Here is a 27762-nt window from a genome sequence, read left to right as displayed (position 1 = left end):
AGGTGGACAGACTCCTTCATCGCGCCTTGGAATCTGAGGAGTGCAGCAGACATCCCTTCCCGATGAGATGATCCCGAGCTTGCCTTTGCAGCTCCAGCAACTGTGACATGACCTAGTCCAGAGGCTCATCATCTGACTCGGACTCAGCAACGTTCTGGCCTCCAGCAGCCCTCCGAGTGCCGGACACCAGGGAGGTCTCTGCCGCCACCTGCTATAGATCAGGCGTGCTCACCAGATTGTGATCCCGAGGCAAACCTAAAGCCGGGTCCCTCTGAGGTGTGTATCCGCACTGGTGGAGGGTGTGGATGAGCGCTGTGATGGGACTTCAGGGAGAGTTCCTTCAGATTCCTCCTGAGAGGTTTCTTTGGAGCTTGTTTGGAGGCCCTGGGTTGTGGACTCCACTGGCTGTTTCTGAGATGTGCCTGTGGAAGGAAGGGGAGATAATTGGTGCATGGCAGTGGCCCGTGATACAAGACACATCACTCACAGCGTGGTTGTCTGATGGACGTTACATTGCTGGATTGTTAAGACCCAGCCGTTGGTAAAGACTGAGTTATTTAAAAATCCCAGGGGTAAACTTTAAACAACTGTCATAACCTATATTTTTATTTTGAGATGCAGCTCTTAATTCATGAATCAGTCTACCAGTTCTCGAGATGATTTATATTAAACTAAATGAAACATTTTATTAATTTACATAGGTTAGATATGTACACATGACTACAAACTCCCACTATCATAACTTTTAACAAATTCCCAAACTCATCTCCATTAAGGCAACAGCAACCCATAGACTTTAAGCAGACACCAGGCAAAGCATTTTTACCTTACAAATTCAAAACGAGGTTCCTTTCACTTTGGTTTCTGTGGGGACAGTTGTGGGCTTACAGCTGCTTTGATCTTACATTGCCTCTGTCCTGCACACACAAAACTGCTGTCTGTTAAACCCAGCACAGCTGTAAATTCTCATTGTACCACCAGCCGCTTTGAACGCCACCTCTTCTAACAATAAAATCTCTTTCATAGTTCCAATTCTTATTAGTAACATAAACATATTGTTTGGCCTCTGCTAGCTAGGTGCCAGATTTCACCCCCTTCAACAAAATGCAAATGTACCCCTACCTTTCTTACATCTCAAACCCTAGTACACATCAAAGCACCAAGACCAGCCAGCTTTAATCCAGTTAAGACATACCCACAGACTAAACCTCTATTTTAAAAAAATAATTTCCAATAATATATATATTAATAGCTTCATGACAGACTCCTCACTTGGTAGAGCACTGCCGACCTCACCGTCAGTGCAGGAATGGTCCAAACCCTTGTCAGCCAGCTGGATGGCTCTATTTTCAAAGTCCGTGACTTCAGGCATTCCTCTACCTGTCTGATACCTCATCCGGTTGGTGTGTGCCAGCTTGTGCTGCATGAATACAGATGGAGAGAGTGTATCAGGATGCCTGCCAGGCCAGATGATAAGTATGCCTGGCCCGTGTGGGTAGTGAGTGGTCCCATGGACGTGATGAGGACAATGACGGTGTGCATGAGAGAGTGAATGGTGATGCCCTTTGAACCAGAAGTGAGCGAGGGCCTTGTGGGTGTGAGATGGGTTTGTGAGTGCGTGAGTTGAGAGTGATGAGAAGAGTGACTTGCTCTGGTGAAATGAAGGAAATCATTCATCCTCTTGCAGCACTGGGTGGCTGTCCTCTTTTGCAGGGCGTTGGCGCTGATCACCGCTGTCCCTGCCTCCTAAGCCGGATAGTGAGGTTGTTGCCCATCCTGCAGCCAGAGCAGGGGCTAGAGGGCATCATGGCGAGTCTCCACTGCATCCAAAAGGACCTCGAGGGGTATGTCATTGAACCTTGGGGCTGCAGTCCTTTTTGCCTTTGCAGCAGTCATAGGCTGGAAGCACTGAGATGTGTTCACATGGTTGCATTTTAAATATGGCACCCGGTGTGAATGGAGCGGTGAGGGGGTGGTGTGGAGGGTGAATGAGAGCCCGCCCACAATGGAAACAGCACATTTCCTGGGAATGCATAATGAATGCAGCGGGTTTGGGATGAAACGTTGTGAGAAGCCGACAATGCAGCCGGGGGGTAAAATGTTTTACCCTCTCACTACCGCACCCAGTGCAAAACTGGGACGATTCTGCCCTTTACTCCTTTGCAGTCCCTTTGTGTCCTCCTCACAGCTTGCTTTCCCACTTACCTTCATATTGTCAGCAAATTTGGCTACAATGCAGTCGGTTCCTTCATCCAAGTCAATAATATAGATTGGAAACAGTTGAGGCCCCAGCATTGATACCTGCAGCACTCCACTAGTTACAGTTTGCCATCCTGAAAATGTTCCATTCATCCCGACTCTCTGTTTACTGTTAGTTAGTCAATTGTCCATCCACGCTAACATAGCACTCCAAGCACCATGAGCTCTTACCTTTTATGTGGCACCTTATCGAATCAGCACAGAAGGGGGTCACTGGGCTGATGTCAGCTCTCTGTAAGAGCTCACCAATTAGTCCCACTTCCCAGGAATCAGTCAATAAGAAACAGGAACCGGAATTCTATTGACTCCCCGAACCCCCTCCCCTGAAGCATGCCACTTGGGGGCGAATGCAAACACCCCTCTTGGTGAAGCCAGCTAGCTAAACCAAGTGATGCCAGAGATCGAACTTGGCCTCCAGCCCCGAGTGTCTCAGCTCCACACTGGCCCAAAGCTGTAGAGTGAAAGCTGCCTCCGAACCTGGGGGTATGTTAGTCATCGCCCTCCTGTCACTGGCTTAGTAACCCAGGTAGCATGAGTTCCCTATGCCCACACGCACCCCCCATGAACTGGTGCCCACCCACCTTCCACACTCCGATGTGGACTTTGGGTGAGGTGAAGGCGCAATCAGTCAAATAGCTGAATTGCTGAGAGTTGCAATGGCTCACACACAAAGGGACAGCTGATTGGGCTCGGGACAGTGAGCGGGAGTCGGCCAATGGGGAATGGGCAGCAATCAGCCCCAAAGGAAAAGCCCTGCCTCTTAAAGAGTAAGATCATTGATTTTTTTTTGGGCCAAAGCACTTATTATTCCAGAGATTGGTTTCCCTTTAATCGGAAAAAACCCAGAAAGAATGCACTGAGGAAGGATTGATGTAACTAAGTATTTAGTCCTGCTTTCCTGACAGCAGTGTGGGAAGTGGGGTGGGAGGTGTGTGTGGAATCTGGAGGGAGTTTCCCTGGGAATTATAACTACAGTGTCATAAAGAGGGAGCCAGGAACTATCTTTGTTTGTTCATTGACTGTTGACCTGAGGAGATCAGTGACTGTACAAACTGTGCTGCTTGTCATTCTACCAAAAATAACTCCAAAGAATGGGAAATGTTGTCAGGTTTATTCCGATTTTCCGTTAAGTGCCAAGGTTTTTCTCTTGGCTTCGAGAAAGTAGGAAAGACTTTGCATTTTTATAGCACCTTTCACGTCCTCAGAACATCTCAAAACGATTCACACAACCAACTTTAATTTGTATCGCGGCTTATCACTTTTAAGGCCGGTGTTATAAACTCAAGTGGAGCGGTGGGGGGGGGTGGGGGGGGCAGCTGGGGGGATCCTGGCCAGCCATATGCTCGCACAGCAAGATCCCACAAGACGCGAACAAGGTCATTGACCCACTTATCCATTTCCCCATGGTGCTCTTTTGTTGATGGAGGAATGTCAGCCCGGGTCACCGCAGAGAACTCCCTCACCTTAGTTTGACATCTCGTCTGAAAGATGGCACCTCTGACAGCGCAGCACTCCGACACCGGTGCATGAGGCAGCGGGAGACAGAAGAACTTTTCACCTCCTCGCGATGTCCCAAACCGCTTCACAGCCAATGACGTACCTCCTTCGAGGTGCAGTCACTGCCGTGATGCAGGAAATGCAGCAGCCAAATATGTGCACAGCAAGATCCCACAGTAGGCAGTATGATAAGATAAGTGACCAGGTCCTTTTTACCCCCTGCTCTTCCTATTGAAACCATGAAATCTTTTAGATCCCCCTCGCTTTAATAACTCCTCCAGAAAGACTCCTCCAACAGTGCAGCACTCCTTCAGTACTACACTGGGTGCTTCAACCAGGGCTCAAGCCTGTGGAGTGGGACTGAAAGCATTGATGTTTATTGACCTACTTGACAGCAGTCACGCTGCCTGCAAAAAGTGATTCATCGCCCTGGATCCAGGCAACTGAAGGCCTGGCAGCCAATGATGAAGCGATGGAAATTGGGGGATGCTCAAGAGGCCGGAATTCCAGGAGCGCAGAGATCTCAGCTTAAGCTGGAGCGGGAAAAGTACGATCGTGCCAGAATACTAAAAACGCAGGGGCCAGAATTTTACATCATCTGGGTGGGTGCGCAACCGAGCTGAGCGGATGTGAAAAAGCGGGAGATGACAGCGGGCAGGGGCCCTGATGTCACCGCTCACTCGTGCGATATTTCTCTCGGTGGGCACATGCAGCAGTCAGGAGCGGCGCCCGTCGACAATTAAGCGGGCAATTAACGATCCAATCAGCAGTGATCTCACATGGCCCTTCCACATTTACAGTTGGCGGACGGGTCATTCTCCCAGGCAGCCTTCCCATTTTTACCCAAACCTCAATCCAGGGCAGGATGAAATCTCCATAAGGAAATGAAAGAAAACATAGAAACTAGGAGCAGGAGGAGGCCATTCAGCCCTTCGAGCCTGCTCCACCATTCATTATGATCATGGCTGATCATCCAACTCAATAGCCTGCCCGCGCTTTCTCCCCATATCCTTTGATCCCTTTCGCCCCAAGAGCTATATCTAACTCCTTGAAAACATACAATTTTTATGCTTCATCTACTTTCTGTGGTAACGAATTCCACAGGCTCACCACTCTCTGGGTGAAGAAATTTCTCCTCATCTCAGTCCTAAATGGTCTACTCCGTATCCTCAGACTGTGACCCCTGGTTCTGGACTCCCCCACCATCGGGAATATCCTTCCTGCATCTACCCTGTCTAGTCCTGTTAGAATTTTATAGGTTTCTATGAGATCCCCCCTCATTCTTCTGAACTCCAGCGAATATAATCCTAATCAACTCAATCTCTCCTCATATGTCAGTCCCACCATCCCAGGAATCAGTCTGGTAAACCTTCGCTGCACTCCCTCTATAGCAAGTACATCCTTCCTCAGATAAGGAGACCAAAACTGCACACAATATTCCAGGTGTGGTCTCACCAAGGCCCTGTACAATTGCAGCAAGACATCCCTGTTCCTGTACTCGAATCCTCTCGCTATGAAGACCAACATACCATTTGCCTTCTTTACCGCCTGCTCCACCTGCATGCTTACCTTCAGCGACTGGTGTACAAGGACACCCAGGTCTCGTTGTACATTCCCCTCTCTCAATTTATAACCATTCAGATAATAATCTGCCTTCCTGTTTTTGCTACCAAAGTGAATAACCTCACATTTATCCACATTATACTGCATCTGCAATGCATTTGCCCACTCACTCAGCTTGTCCAAATCACACTGAAGCATCTCTGCATCCTCCTCACAGCTCACCCTCCCACCCAGCTTTGTGTCATCTGCAAATTTGGAGATGTTACATTTAATTCCCTCATCTAAATCATTAATATATATTGTGAATAAGTGGGGTCCCAGCACCGATCTCTGCGGTACCCCACTAGTCACTGCCTGCCATTCAGAAAAAGACCCGTCTATTCCTACTCTGTTTCCTGTCTGCCAACCAGTTTTCTATCCATCTCAGTACACTAGCCCCAATCCCATGCGCTTTAATTTTACACGCTAATCTCTTATGTGGGACTTTGTTGAAAGCCTTCTGAAAGTCCAAATGAACCACATCCACTGGCTCCCCCTCATCAACTATACTAGTTACATCCTCAAAAAATTCCAGTAGATTTGTGAAGCATGATTTCCCTTTCGTAAATCCAGGCTGACTCTGTCCGCTTCTGCCACTGTTTTCCACGTGCTGAGCTATTAAATCTTTTATAATGGACTCTAGAATTTTCCCAACTACCGATGTCAGGCTGACTGGTCTATAATTTCCTGTTTTCACTCTGCCTCCCTTTTTAAATAGTGTGGTTACATTAGCTACCCTCCAATCTGTAGGAATTGTTCCAGAGTCGATAGAATCTCGGAAGATGACCACCAATGATCCACTATTTCTAGGGCCACTTCCTTAAATACTCTGGGATGTAGATTATCAGGCCCTGGGTCTTCAATCCCATCAATTTCCCTAACGCCATTTCCCTACTAATACTGGTTTCTTTCAGTTCCTCCCTCTCACTAAACCCTGTGTTCCCCAACATTTCTGGTATGTTATTCATGTCCTCCTTTGTGAAGACAGAACCAAAGTATGTATTTAGTTGGTCAGCCATTTCTTTGTTCCCCATTATAAATTCCCCTGTTTCTGACTGTAAGGGACCTACATTTGTCTTCACCAATCTTTTTCTCTTCACATACCTATAGAAATTTTTACAGTCAGTTTTTATGTTCCCTGCAAGATGATGCGCCAGACAGGAATAAACAATTATTGCAGTTCACCCATGTGCTCTTTGAATGTTTACCATTGCCCATCCACCATCATCCCTTTAAGTAACCTTTCCCAATCCATCATAGCCAACTCGCACCTCATACCATCATAGTTTCCTTTATTAAGATTCAGGACCCAAGTCTCAGAATCAACTACATCACTCTCCATCTTGATGAAGAATTCTATCATATTATGGTCGCTCATCCCCAAGGGGCCTCGCACAACTAGATTGCCAATTATTCCTTTGTCATTACACAATACCCAGTCGAGGATGGCCTGTTCTCTCGTTGGTTCCTCAATGTATTGGTCCAGAAAAACATCCCGTATACACTCCAGGAATTCCTCCTCTATGGTATTGTTACTAATTTGATTTGCCCAATCTATATGCAGATTAAAGTCACCCATAATTACAGATGTTCCTTTATTACATGCGTCTCTAATTTCCTGTTTAATGCCATTCCCAACATCACCACTATAGTTTGGGGGTCTTGATTCAACCCCCACTAATGTTTTTTGCCCCTTAGTGTTTCTCAGCTCTACCCATACAGATTCCACATCATCGGAGCTAACATCTTTCCTCACTATTGCGTTAATTTCCTCTTTAACCTGTAGTGCAACTTCACCGCCTTTTCCTTTTTGTCTGTTCCTTCCTAAATACTGAATACCCCTGGATGTTCAGTTCCCATCCCTGGTCACCCTGCAACCATGTCTCCGTAATCCTGACTATATCATACCTGTTTACATCTAGTTGTGCAGTTAATTCATCCACTTTATTGCGAATGCTCCTCACGTTAAGGCACAAAGCCTTAAGGTTTGTCTTTTTAACATTACTTGTCCCTTTCCCACTATTTCTCACTGAGGCCCTGTTTGACGTTTGCCCTTGATTTCTCTATCACTTTTCTTATTCCGCTTTCTGTCTTTTGTTCTTGTCTTTGATTCCCCCTCCTCTGACTCCTTGCGTAGGTTCCCATTCCTCTGCCATTTTAGTTTAAACCCTCCCCAACCACTCTAGCAAATATTCCCCCTAGGACATCAGTCCCAGTCCTGCCCAGGTGTAACCTGTCCAGTTTGTATTGGTCCCACCTCCCCAGAGCCAGTCCCAATGCCCAAGGAATCTGAAACCCTCCCCTTCACACCATCTCTTCCGCCGCATATTCATCCGATATATCCTGCTATATCTGGGGACTGTTTTTTTATGAGGTGTGCTTACAGGTAGTTGCATGTGCGGCATGGACATATTTGGCAGCACTTTTGTCATTTCCTTTGGTTTGTGGAGGTCTGCAGCTCCCTGCCTTCGAAGTGCTAATCCTTGGTTAGTCCGGCGCCCGCCCTCTTCCCACCCCCACGGCCTTCCATGCTAGCTGACTGTTATTTGGCCAGCCCAGCGTGAAACCTCGGTCAGGGGGCTGACCGTGGCTGGAGGCCCATTTCCCATCTGCCTCTGGGCCTGCCGATCCCACGCATCCAATGACTGAAAAATTCAGGCCACAGTGAGACACCTGGACCAGGATGACCTGGCCTAACGTTGGGCAATCATGAGGGCTAAGGTGACCTGTTAATGGCATTAAATTCTGGGAGTAAATTGGATTGTGGATGACTCCCTCAGCAGCCCCCACAGCCCCACCATTCCACCCACACACCAGCCAAACAGGACATGGTGTGGCCCGAGGAACAGGCTTCCTGTTCATTATCGTCCATTTTACACTCAGGCCCAAGACCAATGGCACCTCTGCTTTTTCACACATGGAGCCCTGTGACCACTGTGCCTCTCTCTTACCCCATACCTGAACCCCAGTCCCTGGTACCCCCCACCTGGCACTCACACAGATTGGGGGTTGCCAACTCTAACTGGACACATTCCTGGAGGTTCCACGCTTCACCCCTAGCTCCGCTATTGGCTGGCCTTCATATCCATCACAGTGGCTCCCACCCTCCCATCGCCAATAAGAAAGTCAATGGACATTTTGTTATCCAATTCTTGGCTCTCAATCATAAAGACCTTTTTATCCCCTCCATCTTTGACTTTTTTTTATTCCCTGATTTGATGTGGGCTTCACTGACTGGGCCAGCACATGTTCCCATTCCTTGAGAAGGTGGTGGGGAGCTGCCTTCTTGAGCCGCTGCAGTCCATGTGGTGTAGGTACACCCACAGTGCTGTTAGGGAGGGAGTTCCAGGATTTTGACCCAGCGACAGTGAAGGAACGGCCGATATATTTCCAAGTCAGGATGGTGTGTGACTTGGAGGGGAACTTCCAGGTGGTGGTGTCCCATGTGTCTGCTGCCCTTGTCCTTCTAGATGGTAGTGGTCGTGGGTTTGGAAGGTGCTGTCTAAGGAGCCTTGGTGAGTTCCTGCAGTGCATCTTGTAGATGGTACACACACTGCTGCTACTGTGTGTCGGTGGTGGAGGGAGTGAATGTTTGTGGATGGGGTGCCCATCAAGCGGGTTGCTTTGTCCTGGATGGTGTCGAGCTTCTTGAGTGTTGTGGGAGCTGCACTCATCCAGGCAAGTGGGGAGTATTCCATCCCACTCCTGACTTGTGCCTTGTAGATGGTGGACAGGCTTTGGTGAGTCAGGAGGTGAGTTACTTGTTGCAGGATTCCTAGCTTCTCTCCTGCTCTTGTAGCCACAGTATTTATATGGCTAGTCCAGTTCAGCTTCTGGCCAATGTAAAGCCCAGGATGTTGACAGTGAAATGTCTATAAAATGTTCATCGAAAATTAAAAAAAAAACATAATTCTGTTTAATATCCTGAGTGTTGCACCCTGGAGACTAATCTTTGATTCCTGATGACTCCAGGGAAGTCCTGGATGGTTGACAACATCTGGCCAGAGTCTAATTTTAAACTGGGGAGAGGTGGCTGCTTTAATGCTCTGCATTATTTCATTAGTGATCCTGCGTGTATATATGTGTGTTTTGTGTGTTTTGTGTGTGTGTGTGTGTGTGTGTGTGTGTGTGTGGTCTGCGGAGAGGACAGTTTCTCAGGGTACTGAGCTGGTTAGTCTGAGATCATCACTCTGGCCTGTGAGAACAGTTATTCCTGGAAGACTGAGCAGATTTCCCAAAATCTCTGCACATCATATCCTGAAATCCAGCTAGTGCAGCAATTGGCTGTTTGGATGCCACATGTTCCTCACTGAAATGATGTTTGGCAGTTAGAAGCCAGCCAACCCCTGATTTACTCGTCAGCTGTGATAGGCCCATGCTCCTCCACCCCTTCCCCCCCCCCATCCCTTTACCAGACAACTGGCTTGTTGCAGTGCTCTGTGAAGTTTGTGTCTCACAAAGCTGCTCCGGAGGTCAACCTCATAGGAGGGACTTGAGTGTAGGGTTCCAACCCAACAGGATTGGCCCCGTCCACCGCCCCCCCCCCCCCCGAGTCACTAGGAACACAGGGGACGATGGCTATTTGACTGATACAGGAGCATGAGAAATACGAACAGGAGTAGGCCATTCAGCCCCTCAAGCCTCCTCCGCCAGTCAATAAGATCATGGCTGACCTGACTGTGGCCTTAACTCCACTTGCCTGTCTGCCCCCATAACCCTCAACTCCCTTGTCAATCCAAAATTTGTCTCACACAGCCTGGAATGTATTCAGTAACCCAGCTTCCATTGCTCACTGGGATACAGAATTGTTTTGTTTATTCATTCACAAGATGTGGGAGTCGCTGGCTGGGCCCAGCATTTATTGCCCATCCCTAGTTGCCCTTGAGAAGGTGGTGGTGAGCTGCCTTCTTGACCCGCTGCAGTGCATGTTAGGAAGGGAGTTTCAGGACTTTGACCTAGCAACAGTGAAGGAACGGCTGATATATTTCCAAGTCAGGATGGTGAGTGACTTGGAGGGGAACTTCCAGGTGGTGGTGTTCCCATGTGTCTGCTGCCCTTGCCCTTCTAGATGGTAGTGGTCGTGGGTTTGGAAGGTGCTGTCGAAGGAGCCTTGGTGAATTCCTGCAGTGAGGTTACAGATTGTGTTCGAGTACAATTCTGCTGCTGCTGATGGCCCACAGTGCCTCATGGATGCCCAGTCTTGAGTTGCTGGATCTGTTTGAAATCTATCCCATTTAACATGGTGGTGGTGCCATACAACATGGTGGAGGGTATCCTCAATGTGAAGGTGGGACTTTTATCTCCACAAGGACTGTGCAGTGGAGAGTAGAGTAGGGAGTGTAGCTGATGACTGGAGATCTAGTACCCCAGGAAGAGTCAGTGTCTTTGGCAGAGGAGGGTGGGAATTGGCCTTTGAGGGGGTGATCCTTATGGGGGTGGGCGGTGTACCCCTGGGAGCGGAGGCAATTGCCTTGGGAGAGGGGAGTATTTGAAGAGGAGATGTTCACACTTACTCTGAAAACTCTTTGGAACACCATCAGATGTTTTAACGATGGGACTGTGTTGATAACAAGTTAGAACGTGCATTTAGACTGTCGCCTGTCACTGACACGTCAAAGCTTCAATTCCCTTTGGCCTTCAGGAAAATCAAGTTTAAAAATAAATATCCATCTGAGTTTGGAGTGAGCAGCCTCACAGTGACACTGTAAACACCTGTGTGCCAGCAAAGGCACTCCCAAAACCTCCCATTGCTAACCGTAGGAAAGCTGCCAGCAGAACCTGAATGGATCTACCCCGTTTCCATGGTACCTGTAATCCAGCCTAGAGGAGTCCTACAGCTGTCTTTGGCCTCTGTCCCCTCACCAGGCTCCATTCCGGACGTCCAAGGGCCTGTGTCTGATTGAGCTTCTTTTATTCCTTCACAGGATGTGGGCTTCGTTGGCTGGGCCCAGCATTTATTGCCCATCCCTAATTGCCCCTTGAGAAGGTGGTGGTGAGCTGCCTTCTTGAACCGCTGCAGTCCATGTGGTGTAGGTACACCCACAGGGCAGTTATGAGGGGAGTTCCAGGATTTTGACCCAGCGACAGTGAAGGAACGGCCGATATATTTCCAAGTCAGGATGGTGAGTGACTTGGAGGGGAACTTCCAGGTGGTGGTGTTCCCATGTGTCTGCTGCCCTTGTCCTTCTAGATGGTAGAGGTCGAGGTTTTGGAAGGTGCTGTCTAAGGAGCCTTGGTGAGTTGCTGTGCATCGATGATGGAGGGAATGGATGTTGAAGGTGGTGGATGTGGTGCCAATCAAGCGGGGCTGCTTTGTCCAGGATGGTGTCAAGCTTCTTGAGTGTTGTGGGAACTGCACTCATCCAGGCAAGTGGGGAGTATTCCATCACACTCCTGACTTGTGCCTTGTAGATGGTGGACAGGCTTTGGGGAGTCAGGAGGTGAGTTACTTGTTGCAGGATTCCTAGTATTTATATGGCTGGTCCAGTTCAGTTTCTGGTCAATGGTAACCCCCAGGATGTTGATAGTGGGGGATTCAGTGATGGTAATGCCGTTGAATGTCAAGAGGCAATGGTTGGATTCTCTCTTGTTGGAGATGGTCATTGCCTGGCACAAATGTTAATCTGAGCTGGGATTCAGTGCAGTTCCCTCTCCTCCCTCATTCCCTGACAGGAGAAGAGAATGTTTTTAAGGAAGATAGATAAACAGAAGCTGCATTTCTATAGCACTTTTCAGGGCTTCGGGATGTTCCAAAGCACATTTTTTGTTGTGAAATCGTGATGCAGTAACCATGACAATTTGCGCACAGCAAGATCCCGAAAGCAGCCATGCGACATTGGCCAGATAATCTGTTCTAGCGATGTTGTTTGAGGGATAAATATTGGCCCAGGACACTGGGGAAAGCTCCCTCCGTGGCCCCATTGCTCCCCTTCCCCAACCCCCAAACTCTTCTCCTTCGAAATAGTGGGATAGTTTTACATTGGCCTGAGAAGGCAGGTGGGGGCCTCAGGTTTTTAGTTAATCTCCTGTGAGTAGCAAAAAAAAATGCTAAGGAATCGAGGCTGTGAGGAGGAAATCTGGAAAATTCCTCCCTTGATATGGTGCCTGCTCTCTGATCTGTGCCGAGTTGGCTGTTCTCAGCATTGGGGGAGGTGGGGGGGGTCTCTGTGAGACAGGAGGGTTGCCCATTCAGAAGAGAAAGAAAGCAGTAAGCCCCCTCTCCTGATCAGGATCCAATTACCTTGCCTGAAAACTGATTGCACATGGACACACGAACATAAGAAATACAGGCAGGAATAGGCCATTCAGCCCATCGAAACTGCTCCCACCGTCCAATAAAGTCATGGCTGATCATCTACTTCGACTTCACTTACCCCCCCGCTCCCCATATCCTTTAGTTCCCTGAGAGACCAAAAACCTGCCTGTCCTTAAATGGATTCAACGATGGAGCATCCACAACCCTCCGGGGTAGAGAATTCCAAAGATTCACAACCCTTTGAGTGAAGAAATTTCTCCTCGTCTCAGTCCCTAAATGATCGGCCCCTCATCCTGAGACTGTTCCCCGTGTTCTAAACTCCCCAGCCCGGGGGGGAGAAACAATTTCTCTGTCAAACCCCTTCAGAAGCTTGAATGTTTCAATGAGGTCACTCTCATTCTTCCAGACTTCAGGAATATAAACCCAGTTTACTCAGCCCCTCATCGTAGGACATCCCCCTCATCCCAGGGACCAATCCAGTGAACCTTCGCTGTACCACCTCCAATACAAGAATATCCTTCCTTAAATATGGAGGCCAAACTGCACACAGTGTTCTAGATGTGGTCTCACCAAAACCCCATACAACTGTAGCAAGCCCCCCTTATTCCTGTACTCCTGGGATTGATGTTTGGGGATAAGTGTGGGTGGCTGCAATGTCTCTCACAGTCCCATAGCGCCTCTAGGCTTTTATATAAATAAAGAGTAATAACCACCTGGGTAAGGTTACTGAGGGTGACCATTGTGAATGGAATCATAGCAAGAGACAGCACACAGGACGCCATTTGGCCCATTGTGCCCGTGCTAGCTCTTTGAAAGAGCTATCACTACTGCACTGCTTTTTCCTCATAGTGCCACAAATTTTTACACTTCAAGTGTTTATCCAATTCTCCTCTTGGAATAACTAGTCAATAATCCATTGGGAAATGGAGGGGGAGTGGGCGTGGGGGAAACAATAGTGAGAGAATAAAGCAGGCCCAAGTATTTCTTGATTCGATGTGACTCGGCCAAAGCCAGGGCCTGGAGCTGGAGCAGGGCAGGTAGAAGCAGGAAAGGGGACAATCTCAGCTCTTCCACCTCAAGTTCCTCTGACTGGCTCAAGGAGCCTGCTCGAAAGGCTATCCCCAAGTTGTAGGCTCCTGAAGATGGTTTCAGGTGAGCAACACATAGGCCCTGAGGCCCACAATTCCTCAACTTTTTTAGCTTCCTCCCCCCCAGTGCCAGCCCGTATCCAGGCCAGGGACTGAAGGCAGCCCTGGGAAGGCAGGTGACAGGGAGACTTCCTGCAGCTCTCACATGTATTGGACAGGTGGGGGGCGGGGGGTGGGGGGTGGGGGGAGGGGGCCGGAGTTTGTTGATTCTGATTAGACGGATTTCCAGAGGTTACATCACTAGACGTTTTGCCTCCAATAGGCCCAGCTGTTCAAACACACCTTTCATTTTCCATTTCCAATATTGATAGAACAAAAGTTGTGATCTTCCTCCTGGATATTTTCCTTTATTTTCTCATGTGTTATGAATTTTTTACCCATCCCCAATCGTTCTTAAGGCACAGGTGAGCAGCAGCCTATAGCAATGTTCAGGAGAACCGCCTGCAATTCCCAGATACACCTGGGAAATCCTGGAGGGTTAGCAACCCCTAACTAACACCCATCGGAAGGCACCAGTGGGTGTTGTAGTGGTGTTATTCAAAAAAGAACGAAAGGCTTGCATTTATATAGCACTGCAGGATGACCAGACTTCAGCCAATGAAGTACTTTCTGAAACGTAATCATTCTTGTAATGCATGGAACTTAGCAGCCAATTCCCAGAAGGGAAAAACCAGGTCAGACCAGTACTCTTATTCCCCAGGTTTTACTGGTGATTCATTTTAAGGTATGCAAGACCAGTTCAGACCAATATTCTTATTCCCCAGTTTTTACTGGTGTCCCATTTTAAGGTATACAAGACCAGTTCGGACCACATCTGGGTTGCACACAGCAAGATCCCACAAACAGCAACGTGATAACGATCACGTAATCTGTTTCTGTGGTGTTGGTTGAAGGATTGGCAGGACACTGGAGAGAACTCCCCTGCTCTCCTTCCAATAGTGGCCGTGAGATTTTTGCATTCACCTGAGAGGGCAGACGGGGTCTCAGTTTAAAGACCGACCTGAAAGACACTGGGGCACACCCTCAGCACTAACACTGGAGTGTCAACCAACCTAGATATTTGTGCTCAACCTTGAACCCACAACCTAGAGAGTACTATCTACTGAGCCATGGATTCAGGCCATTGCTCCATGTGTATGTACACACTTTCACTTCACAAACTCTTTTTCCAACTCCCAATCCTTTACCCATTAATCAAAATGGTAGAGGACACAAAAGCCTATCCAGAAAATAACGGGGAACCAGGGTTCTAGTGTGAATGAGGAACTGAAAGCAATCAGCCGAAGAAATTGTATTGGATAAAGTAATGGGATAAGATAGTGACCTGATGACATGCATCCTATAATTTAAAAGAGGCAGCTCAGAGATAGTGGGTAAATTGGTTTTAAAATCTTCAGGAATTCCTAATTCTGGAAGAGTTCCTATGTGTTGGAAAGGAGCAAACATTATGATTCCAGAAAGGAGAGAAGAGAGAAAATGGTGAACCTATAAAATCCAGTTAGCCTGACAGCTGTGACAGGCAGAATGTTCAAATCTTCATTTATTTTAGTGTGGGCTGGTATCGCTGGCAGGGCCAGTATTCGTTGCTCATCCCTAATTACCTTTGAGAAGGAAACTATTACCAGGGATGTGGTAACAGGGCACTTACAGAATCATAATCTGGACAAGGGTCAGAGTAGTTATAAGAAAGGGAATTCGTGTTTGACAAACCTGTTCAGAGTTTTTAGAGGTTGTAAATAGCAGGGTAGATAAGGGGGAACCAGTGGATGTAATATACTTGGATTTATAAAACTATTCCATAAGGTGTCACACCTTAAGTTATTACACAAAGACACAGGAATTAGGAGCAGGAGTCAACCATTCACCCACCAAGCCTGTGATCTGATTGTGGTCTCAGCTCCACTTTCCTGTCTTCCCCTATAACCCTTGACTCCCCTGTCGATCAAAAATCTGTCTGACTCTGCCTTGAATATATTCAGTGACCCAGCCTCCACTCTTCTCTGGGGAAGAGAATTCCAAAGGCTAAGGACCCTAATTTTGAAATCTTGCCCCATAGTTCTAGACTCTCCCACGAGGGGAAGCACTCTCTCAGCATCCACCCTGTCAAGTCCCCTCTGGATCTTGTGCATTTCAATAAGATCACCTCTTCTCATTCTTCTCAACTCCAATGGGTACAGGCCCAACCTGCTCAACCTTTCCTCATAAGACAATCCCACTTCATCCCAGGAATCAGCCCAGTGAACCTTCTCTGAACTGCTTCCAAAGCAAGTATACCTCTCCTTAAGTAAGGTGACCAAAACCACACAGTACTCCAGATGTGGTCAAACTAAGGCCCTGTTCTGCTGTAGCAACACTTTCCTAGTTTTATACTCGATTCCCCTGGCGATAAACACTAATATTCCATTTGCCTTCCTTATCACTTACTGTACCTGCAAACTATACTGTCGCTGGGTCAAAATCCAGGAACTCCCTCCCTAACAGCACTGTGGGTGTACCTACACCACATGGACTGCAGCGGTTCAAGAAGGCAGCTCACCCCCACCTTCTCAAGGGCAATTAGGGATGGGCAATAAATGCTGGCCTAACCATCGATGCCCACATCCCATGAATGAATATAAAAAAGAAACTAACTTTTTGTGATTCATAACTAGGGCTCATGGAGTTGGGGGTAAAAGCATTGGTTGGAGGATTGGTTAATGGACAGAAAACAGGGCAGGAATAACCGGGGCATTTATGGGTTGACAGCAAGTAGCTAATGGGTACCAGAAGGAGCAGTCTGGGCCCTCAGCTATTTACAATCGATAGCAGTGACTGAGATGTGGGAGCTGCGTGTAACATAATCAAGTTTGCTGATGGTACAAAGTTGGGTGGGAAAGTAAGCAGTGAGGAGGATACAAAGAGGCTGCAGAGGGATACAGACAAGTTGGTGAGTGGGCAAGAAGATGGCAGATAGAACAAAACATGCAGAATTATGAAATTACCCTCTTTGGCACAAAAAATAAAAAAGAATATTTTTTGGAATGGTGAGCGACCGGGAAAGGAGAGGGAGCTGGGTATCCTTGTACATGAGTCACACAGAGTTAACATGAAGATACAACACGCAGTTAGGAAGGCCAAAGGTATGTTGTTTTTCGTTACAAAGGGATTGGAGTATTAGCGTAAAGAAGCCTGTCTTAAGGAGCTTGAGAGGGTCGATGCTGAGAGAATGTCTCCCTCCCTGGGGGGAGAGTCTAGAACACAGGGTCAGAGCCTCAGGAGACGGGTTCAGCCATTCCAGATTGAGATGAGGAGGAATTTCTCTACTCAGAGGCTGGTGAATCTTTGGAATTCTCTCCCCCAGAGAGCTGTGGACGCTCAGTCACTGAGTAGATTCAAGACTGAGATCGATGGATATCTGGATGCTAATGACATCAAGGGATACGGGGTTCATACAGGAAGTGGAGTCGAGGTAGAAGATCAACCATGATGTTATTGATTGGAGGAGAAGGGTCGAAGGGCTGAATGGCCTCCTGCTGCTCCTATTTCTAATATTCTTATGCACCCCTTGCATTTTTTGAAATGACTCTGAGTACTGAGGTCATGAAGAAGTTTTTATTTGGGATAGATGACACAAAGGCAAACTTTCAATTCCACTTTAAACTGAGGTCAAAGAATTCATTTTTCCACCTGTCTTATTCCTCCTCAATCTGCTCCTTTTAACCAGAGCGAGATGGGACAGAGCAGTAAGCTCTTAACACTGGCTGAATGTGCAATGGACATGGGAAGGGGTACAGTGTTATAGTGAGAGATGTGAGGTATTTTAGAATAAAGCTCCCTTTATCCCTGTCCCCATCAAACACTCCCAGGACAAGTACAGCACGCGGTTAGATACAGAGTAAATCTCCCTCTCCACTGTCCCCATCAAACACTCCCAGGACAGGTACAGCACGGGGTTAGATACAGAGTAAAGCTCCCTCTACACTGTCCCCATCAAACACTCCCAGGACAAGTACATCATGGGGTTAGATACAGAGTAAATCTCCCTCTACACCGTCCCCATCAAACACTCCCAGGACAGGTACAGCACGGGGTTAGATACAGAGTAAATCTCCCTCTACACTGTCCTCATCAAACACTCCCAGGACAGGTACAGCACGGTGTTAGATACAGAGTAAAGCTCCGTCTACACTGTCCCCATCAAACACTCCCAGGACAGCTACAGCACAGGGTTAGATACAGAGTAAAGCCCCCTCTACACTGTCCCCATCAAACACTCCCAGGACAGGTACAGCACGGGGTTAGATACAGAGTAAATCTCCCTCTACACTGTCCCCATCAAACACTCCCAGGCCAGGTACAGCACGGGGTTAGATACAGAGTAAATCTCTCTCTACACTGTCCCCATCAAACACTCCCAGGACAGGGACAGCACGGGGTTAGATAAAGAGTAAAGCTCGCTCTACACTGTCCCCATCAAACACTCCCAGTATAGGCACAGCACGGGGTTAGATACAGAGTAAAGCTCCCTCTACACTGTCCCCATCAAATACTCCGAGGACAGGGACAGCACGGGGTTAGATACAGAGTAAAGCTCCCTCTACCCTGTCCCCATCAAACACTCCCAGGACAGGTACAGCACGGGGTTAGATACAGAGTAAAGCTCCCTCTACCCTGTCCCCATCAAACACTCCCAGGACAGGTACAGCACAGGGTTAGATACAGAGTAAAGCTCCCTCTACACTGTCCCCATCAAATACTCCGAGGACAGGGACAGCACGGGGTTAGATACAGAGTAAAGCTCCCTCAACACTGTCCCCATCAAACACTCCCAGGACAGGTACAGCACGGAGTTAGATACAGAGTAAATCTCCCTCTACACTGTCCCCATCAAACACTCCCAGGACAGGTACAGCACGGTGTTAGATACAGAGTAAATCTCCCTCTACACTGTCCCCATCAAACACTCCCAGGACAGGTACAGCATGGGGTTAGATACAGAGTAAAGCTCTCTCTACACTGTCCCCATCAAACACTCCCAGGACAGGGACAGCATGGGGTTAGATACAGAGTAAAGCTCCCTCTTCACTGTCACTTGTCTAGTGGATCCCGTTCTCACCAGCTTTCCTTGGGGATAATTTTAACATCCTAGTGTAAATGGTCACTCTGCAATTAGTTATTCAGCCCACTCAAAATCATGTCCGCTGACAGCAGGAGGGATTTGGTGGCTGGATAACAAACAGCTTTTATTGCTGATTTTATCCAGTTACCTAACGTTATAACTACCCACTTCCCTGTTCAATCGACTTTCTCCTATCATTTACTTTTGGAATCGGGGCAGAATTTTACACCCCGCAGCAGGCAAATGCTCACCCCAGCCCGATCGAGGGTGTAAAATAGCGCGCGATAACGCCAGGCAAGAGTCCGGACTTCACCGTGCACTTTCACAATATCTCAGTCAGTGGCTGCACGCGAGAGTCAGCCGACTATCGAGAGGCCTATTAAAGCCATTGAAGTATTAATTAAGAGAGATTTCTCACTGCCCGTCCAACCTTACGCTCGGCAGGTGGGTGAATCGGCGAGGCCACTTCTGCAGTTTTTAAGGGAAGCTCAAGCAGGGGCAGAATGAGGTTTCCAACATTAACTTAAAAAAAAAAGTTTTGACATCATTTTTATTGTGGGTATGTTCTATGTGGGAACATTTTTTTCAGATTCTCCAAATCTTCATTTTTGAGTTTAAAGTTCTTCAGCTCCCTGAGGCAGCTCTGCACAGACTCTGGTGTTTGCCCTCCTCCTGCCCCCCCCCACACCGGCAGCGCTGTGGTTATCTCGTGCCCGGGAGCCAATCACAGGCGGCGGACTGTTTCCCAGCTGCTCCCGGGCCCTCCAACCCGGAAATCCGGCCCCTGGGGAATTTGGATTAGCAAACTCACAACTCGATCGAAACACGATGACTCTCTCACTTCATGTAGAACTTTTGCGGCCAGCAGAGAGAGAGAGAGAGAGAGACAGGGAGAGGGAGGAGAAAGAGAGCATATGTGTGTGAGAGAGTGAGAGAGAGAGAGAGAGGAAAGAGTGAGAGCAGAAGAGGGAAAAAGAGATTGAGAGAGAGGGGAAAGGGAGATTGTGAGAGAGACCGAGGGAGATAGTGTGTGAGAGAGAGCAAGAGATATGAAAAGGAGATTGAGGAGAAAGGGAGAGAGTGTGTGTGAGAGAGGGACAAATCAGAGAGTGACAAGGAGAGAGAGAGAAGAAAGGGAGGGTGTGAGGGAGAGGAGTAAGAGAGCAAGTCAAGGAGAAAGTTGGTGATACTGGGGCAGGGGGATAGAAAATGTAAGAGCGTGAGAAGACTTAGCTGTATCATCCTGTGCTGGTTCCATCCCAAGTGAGATACTTGAGGGGCTGGTGGATTGGAGAATGTGTTGTGTTGTGTCCAAAAGGGCATGCTAATGGGGCGAGATGAAGAGGGGTGTGAGGAGACTCATGAGGACTCAGGCTGAGTGACCTGTGGCTCTTGCTGTAGGTTCTCTGTAATCTTCAGCCCCTGTCCCCCTACAAGGGGAGCATCCCCCCCCCCTCCCAGCAACACTGGATGGAGGGGTCCTGGACTCAGCTTCAACTGGAGCTAAAACAGTCGAGGCCCAAGCACGAAAGCGGCGATACAGGTTAGGACGAGGAGGGTGGCCAGTCGCCAGGAAGCCTTCCTCAGGCAGACCATCGCCTGGTTCTTCTGGTTCTGACGGAGGAGGGGGGTGTCCTGGAGGCTCCAGCCCCTCTCTTCCCGATGCCCGTCCCCCTGCTCCACACTCAGGCTGACTGTGGGAAGCACGATGACAGTGGTCTCGCCCGAGTCCAGGGTCAGGATGACCTGCTGGCTCAGAGCGGCCAATGGGATGCCACATGCGTCCGGCTTGACCGGCAGCTCCGCGAGGATCTGCTCCTGGCAGGGTAGGCCCAGAGCTCCCGAGGCCATCAGCTCGGTGGAGTACCTGCACAACGGACAACAGATGTAACTGCAGGAGTTGGCTGGTTGGCCCTCCATTTTAGTGAGGCATTCAGTGCAGAAAGTATGGAGGCACTCCAGCTCCCGAGGGCATTTGTCAGTCCAGTTGTAGTCATGGCAACAGATGGAACATTCCAGATCCACCTTGTCCAATTCATTGTCAAGTGGCCCTGAAGGCTCAGCCACTGTCATTGCTTCTTTCACTTGAAGCCTTTGTCCAATTGACTTGAGTAGGGCCCACTTTAAAGGCCTTTTGGCCAACTGAGAAAGTACAATCACACCTCAGAAACTTAAAGCCACTAGCTCGGTCTTCCCCCAAGAGACCTTGTCTCCTCTCTCCCCCTCACAACTCTACAGCCCAGGCTTCAACCTTTAGAGTCTTCAGCCTGCTTCCTCCAGACTTGGATGAGGATCACTCCCACTCCTTTTTGTATTCAAAGTTGTTCAAGCAAAAACAGCTTCGGATAAACCCTGCCAGGAAAAGGCAGAGTCTGACGTGGCCAACTGCTTCAACTTGAGATGGGGCCTAATTTTCCACCTCCAATTCCACCCCCACCAACTCTCCCATCAAATTGCTTTGTTGACCCCTAACAAGATGTTTGTTCCCCGTTATTTGGTGCCGATTTGAAAAGCAGACACTCGGTGCGAGTCACTGACTCACGATAAACAAATGGCCTCCGGAGAGGTGGCCTGACATGGACTGGTTTGCAGGCACTGTTGTTGACAGGTCCTGGAGCATGCCCTCCCCACTCACATGGGATTCAGTGCAGCTGTGGTCCCCAGTCACTTGAGATTCCTTCAACAGGAACAATTCTCAAAGGAGTGGATGAACTAGGACTAGGGTGGACAAGAAAATATCCCTGGCCAAATTCTGGGTGGTTACACTCTCCTAACAGTCAACACCAGCAGATGGCCTCCAACTGTTTAGACCCAAAACTCTGGAATCCCCTCCCCAGATTCCTGCACATTTCTCTCCTTTAAAGTATGTCTAAAACTCTCTGACCATATGTTTGGTCAACTGTCCCAATATCTCCTTTGACTCAGTATAAGTTTTGCCTGATTACACTCTTCGGGAGGCTTTACCACGTTAATGGTGCTTTTCTTTTGATGAAACCAATTAAACTAAATGTGGAAAAACGAGGGACCAAACAGGATGTTAAAGGGACACTGCAAGCAGAAAGTCACACGTTAACGGAAACTTACAAACATTAAACCAAAATGTGATCAAAGGGGACGTTAATGGTGCTGTTTGATGTGTGTTGATGATGTCTTTCCCAAGAAACCTTGCTGGCTGTCTTCGCTTCCTGATTGCTAATTGTTGTCTCAGTGCAGCCAGCAATGTCCAGTTTGGAGTTGGCTGCTAACCGTGCCTAAGCATGAGGGATGACAATGAAAAGAATCACAGCTCCCTCAGGTTCTGGTCCTATGGGTTTGTCAAAGTCAGGGTGCCCACGCTGCAGGATGCCCTGATGTTTGAGAGCTAGCTGTGTGTTGCCCACTATTCACCAGCCCTCCGTTCAGGAAGAATGTGCCATCTTTGTCATTTCGATTTGACATGCAGTGTTGTCCCCGCATCAAGGTCACCTTGCAAGTGGCTTGTGCCAGGCCTGTGGGCAAGTAGTCACCCAAGGGCTCTCGGACCGTCCGACTAACAAATGCCAATTACTTGCTGCCCAAGAGATTCCCGGAAGGTCCTTTGGTGATGTAACAAGTGGTTCACCCCGATTGCGAGGCTCAGGTGCTTCTGTTCCTCAGTGAATTGGCCAAACAGGAAACAGACAAGACAATTGGTCCACACAGCAGGAAAGAGGGGAGAGGTCAACCACTGTTCACACCAGAATGGACGACCCTCATTCACCGTAGCAACGACACAGATGGCCTGAATTCTTTATTTCCACTTTCTCCAGAGGCTGATCTGGCGAGGAGCTTAGTCCTCAGTGTGATCACTGAAGGGAGCAATGCTTACATGTAGCTCCATTTACCGGGCCTAAGATTCAATGTCTCTCTCTCTCCTGAAGAGCTGCCTTAGTTCAGCTCACCAACACAAGGCAACCAAGGAGTCTTTCTGATCAATCCTGTCCACTTTCTGTTTCACTCTGCTCCAAGTTTAGTGAGGTGAGTTTGTGAAAAGAGGTTGGCTGGTTGATGTCTTCTTGTTGACTCAACAATTGTCTCCTTCACTTTCTCCGAATCTTTGCAGGTCACTGATACTGAAGAAAATGGAAAGCGAAGTATCAGTTATTGAGAAAAAGAAACCCTGAAACTCCAGAAATAAACCATCAGCAGCATATGGAGAGAGTTCTGAGGGCTTAGAATCCCTATCAGCCAGGCTTCATCTCATTGTGTCAATCCCCAGTGCACTCTTCCCATTCATTCCTGTTCCGTACAGTCCAAGTCTCAGTACTTTCCCATGCATCCCCACTACAGAGACAACCCAAGGAATAATCCCCTTCCCATTCATTCCTGTTCTGTACAGTCCAAGTCTCAGTACTTTCCCATTCGTCCCCACTACAGAGACAACCCAAGGAATAATTCCCTTCCCATTCATTCCTGTTCTGTACAGTCCAAGTCTCAGTACTTTCCTTTTCATTCCCATGACATGGAGATTCTATGGATCAAATCCCTTTGCATTCATTCCCATTTTATGGAATCCCCCTGAACCACACCCCATGTCAATCATTCCCAATAGCAAGAATCCCAGAGGACCAGTTCCCTTCTGACTCATTCCCATGGCATCCAAGACTCCAACAACAACTAACACTTGGATAGTGCCTTTAACACAGCCGATTGTCCCAAGACATTTAACAAAAGCAATAACAATAAAAAATATTTTTGACACTGAGTCACAGAAGGACATAACAGAACAAATGTATAAAATTTTGGCGAAGGATGTTAGTCTTAAGGAGCACCTTAAAGGAGGAGAGAGAGACTGAGACGTTTAGGGAGGGAGTTCCAGAGCTTAGGGCCCCAGGCAACTGAAGGCATGGCTGCCAATGGTGGAACGATGGAAATCAGGGGATGCTCAAGAGGCCGGAATTGGAGGAGCGCAGGGGTCTTGGAGGGTTGTGGGGGCTGGAGGAGATTACAGAGATAGGGAGGGATGAGTGCCCATGGAGGAATATTAACACAACGCTGAGAATTTTAAAACCAAGATGTTGCTTGACCGGGAGCCAGTGTGGGGTCAGCGAGCACGGGGGGTGGTAGGGGAATGGGACTCGGTGTGAGCGTGGACACGGGCAGCAGAGTTTTGGATGACCTCAAGTTTACCGAGGGTAGAATGTGGGAGGCCAGCCAGGAGTGTGTTGGAATAGTCGCGTCTGGAGGTAACAAAGGCAGGAATGAGGGTTTCTGTAGTGGATGAGCTGAGACGGGTGGAGTCGGGCGATGTTATGGAGATAGAAATAATTGGTCTCAGAGATGGAAACTAACATCTCTGACACTGAGATGGAGAACTACCTGGAGGGGTCAGTGGAGGAGTGGAGAAAGGTAGTGCTGAGGTTGAACTGTACATGGACATCAGTGTACATGTGAAAACATGTGGTTTCAGATGATGCTGCTGTGGGCAGCTTCTAGATGAGAAATAGGAGAGGGCCAAGGGTAGATCCTTGGGGGAGACACCAGAGGTAACAGAGCAGGGACAGGAAGAGAAGCCATTACAAATGATTCTCTGGCTATGATTAGATCAATAAGAATGGAGCCAAGCGAGAGCTGTCCCACCCAGCTGGATGGCAGTGGAGGGGGTGGTTGGAAGAGGGTGGTGTGGTCAATGTGTCAAAGGCTGTGGACGGTTCGAGACTGCATGGAGCAATTCCCATTGTTAATACACAAAGGCGCCTTTGGATAATTCTGGCCTCTTGAGCATCACCTGATTCCCATCGCTCCACCATTGGTGGCTGTGCCTTCAGCTGCCTGGACCTCAAAATCTGGAATTCGCTCCCTAAACCTCTCTCTTCCTGTAAGATACTCCTTAAAATTTCCCATTCCCTCCCATTACATCTGGAATATTGTGTACATTTTTCTCTCCTTAATTAAGAAAGAATATAATTGCTTTAGCAGCAGTTCAGAGAAGGTTCACTCGACTCATTCCTGGATGAAGAGGTTATCTTATGAAGAAAGGTCGAAGAGTTAGCCTTTACCCATTGGAGTTTAAAAAAAAATGAGAGGGAATCTTATTGAAATCTTTAAGATCCTGAGGGACTTGACAGGGTAGATGTTGAGAGGATGTTTCCCCTCGTGGGAGAATCTAGAACTAAAGGGCACAGTTTAAAAATAAGTGGTCTCCCATTTAAGACGGAGATGAGGAGGAATTTTTTTCTCTCCGAAGGTTGTTAGTCTGTGGAATTCTCTTCCCCAGTGAGCAGTGGAGGATGGGTCATTGAATATAGTCAAGGCTGCGTTAGACAGATTGTTGATCAACAAGGGAGTCGAGCGTTATGGGGGTAGACAGGAAAGTGGGGTTGAAGCCACAATCAGATCAGTCATGACCTTACTGAATGGCGAGCAGGCTTGAGGGGATGAATGGCCTACTCCTGCTCCTAATTCTTGTGTACATAGAATCACCAAATGCTAAACCTCTTCCCACACATTCCTAATACATCAATCATTGGAGCAAAAGTTCCAATAGCTTCAGCCTGGGGATGGCACTTCGCAAAGAGCAGTAGATTGTTTCCCACTAGTATCAGAACAGACTCAAGTCGCCACATGTTCCTGTGCCCTTACCTTCTGCAACTGCTAGCTTCTGAGTTGGATGAGGATATTGGGATTGCTGATAAGTCAACCTCTGCTGGCAGGACAATCCGATCTTCTCTGTCCACTTTCAGTAACAATCCCCAGGGGTTGGAGGGAAGAGCTGAACGTCCAGCCCTTTCTGCTGGAAGGACCTCACACTCAGGAGCAGTCGTTTACAATCTGGATGGCAGCAGAGACTGCTGTGTCCTAGCGTCTCTGGCAGTAATACTCAGCTGTCTGCTCTCACCCAGGGTACCTGCCCAATAGAAGCCTGTGATTTTCCATGTCTCTTATCCCTCGAGTCTCCTTGTTTTGCACACCAGCAGGAACAATGCAAACAGCTCTTGTTTGCTGCACTGTGCCTCCTCACAGCTCCCGGCCTTGTTAAAGTTCCTGTACGATGTTAATTCGATCAACAGCAAAGATTCTATGGTGATATTACATGGAGAGGCTGGGATTGTTCTCCATAGAGCAGGGAAGGTTAAGGGGGAGATTTAATCGAGGCGTTCAAAATCATGAGGGGTTTGGACAGAGTGAATAAGGAGAAACTGTTTCCAGTGGCAGGAGGGTCGGTAACCAGAGGGACACAGATTGAGGAGAATCAGTAAATGAACCAGAGGGGGAGACAAGGAGAATTGTTTTTCCACAGCGAGTTGTTGTGATCTGAAAGGCGCTGCCTGAAAGGGCGGTGGAAGCAGATTCAATAGGAATTTTCAAAAGGGGGATCTGGAGAAATACTTGAAGGGGAAAGATTTGCAGGGCTGTGGGGGAAGTAGCAGGGGCAAGTGGGACTTATTGGAGAGCCCTTTCAAGGAGCCAGGAGAGATACAATGGGCCGAGTGGTCTCCTGTTCTGTACGCTTCCATGGCACTTGATTAACCATTCCTTTGGCCTTTTCAATTCTTAAAACGTTCTCCCTCAAAATGCTGATGAGGATGGAGGTCAATTGAAAATTCAAAAGCAGTGAGATAAATTTTTACTGGGTAGGGCTACTCAGGTAATGGATCCAAAGAGGGTAGATGGAGTTCGCATGCAGGTATTGAGGGACTGAATAGCTTCCTCTTGTACCTATACTGCTTAAAGGTGAAGAAAGAGGCAGAGAGGTTTATGGAATAAACTCCAAAGCTCGACTGAAGGAAATCTAGTGATAATGTTCAACATTATTTTCCTGAGTTAAGTTGGGAATTCTGACTATTCAGTCAGTAACTGAAGGGCCTCTATTTAAGTCATTACTATTTTTTGTTATTCATTTATGGGATGTGGGCTTCGCTGGCTGGGCCCAGCATTTATTGCCCATCCCTAATTGCCCCTTGAGAAGGTGGTGGTGAGCTGCCTTCTTGAGCCGCTGCAGTCCCTGTGGTGTAGATACACCCACAGTGCTGTTAGGGAGGGAGTTCCAGGATTTTAACCCAGCGATAGTGAAAGGAACAGTTAAAAATTTCCAAGTCAGGATGGTGAGTGACTTGGAGGGGAACTTCCAGGTGGTGTTCCCATGTGTCTGCTGCCCTTGTCCTTCTAGATGGTCGTGGTCGTGGGTTTGAAAGGTGCTGTCATGGGAAGTAGGACATATGGAGAGATTAGGAGCCTGTTTGCAACACATGAAACAGCGATAGATGTAGAATGCCATATAGTTGTCAAAGGAAAATGGATAAATGGTACAAAATGATAATTAGAGCAGGGGTTAGAGTCTGAGTGGACAGCCCTTACTGAGAGCTAGCACAAGGACAATGGACCGAATGACCTCCTTCTATTTTGTAATGTTCTATAATTTGTCTGACCCACCTTCTTTCTAGGCCCAGGGGCACCACAGACCATTTGGAACAACCCTACACTTGACTGAGTCATCAGTCCCCTCAAACTTCCCAGTTTGCCCAACAGTTCTGAAATGAGAGGTTCAACAGTTAATCATCAATGTGAAACTTTCCTTCCTGGCAAGCCATTAATATGGAGATCAGATCTTTCCGAGTGAGTGCCTGCCTGGGAGCAATCTAAAGCCTTCCTGAAATGCCACACTCAGCACTCACTTTCAGGAGGGATCACATAACGATGGTCCAGTGGACAGAGATGTGTCTTTAAGCAAATTTTCCCTTTGCAGGGGAGGGCAGGCTGTTCTGTGTGAAAGTTACGTTAATCTTCATGTAGGATCCAGGATCTATGCCAAGTAGAAGATTTTTGTGAAGGAAGTTGATGGGCTCAGGTCTCTCACACAGCACTCGAGTCAAGACTTTATAATCTGGTGGAGTTATCATACTTGTGGGTCCCATCAAATTGCACCCACACCTCCCTCCCCTCTC

General features: G+C 48.0%; 1 protein-coding gene across 1 annotated transcript in view; it reads left to right on the top strand.

The window, feature by feature from the left end:
• The first annotated feature begins 1734 nt into the window (after positions 1-1734).
• The window catches only part of LOC121274153, a 50557-nt gene continuing 24529 nt past the window's right edge, over positions 1735-27762 (top strand). Inside the window, exon 1 of the mRNA XM_041181332.1 lies at positions 1735-1844. Within this exon, the coding sequence (XP_041037266.1) occupies positions 1807-1844 (38 nt within the window). The 5' untranslated portion in view covers positions 1735-1806. The remainder of the gene's footprint in view (positions 1845-27762) is intronic.

This window comes from Carcharodon carcharias, assembly GCF_017639515.1.
Source record: "Carcharodon carcharias isolate sCarCar2 chromosome 33 unlocalized genomic scaffold, sCarCar2.pri SUPER_33_unloc_1, whole genome shotgun sequence".
In the NCBI taxonomy this organism is placed as follows: Eukaryota; Metazoa; Chordata; class Chondrichthyes; order Lamniformes; family Lamnidae; genus Carcharodon; species Carcharodon carcharias.
The sequence above is the reverse complement of the archived record's forward strand: the minus strand, read 5'-3'. Positions and strand labels throughout refer to the sequence as shown.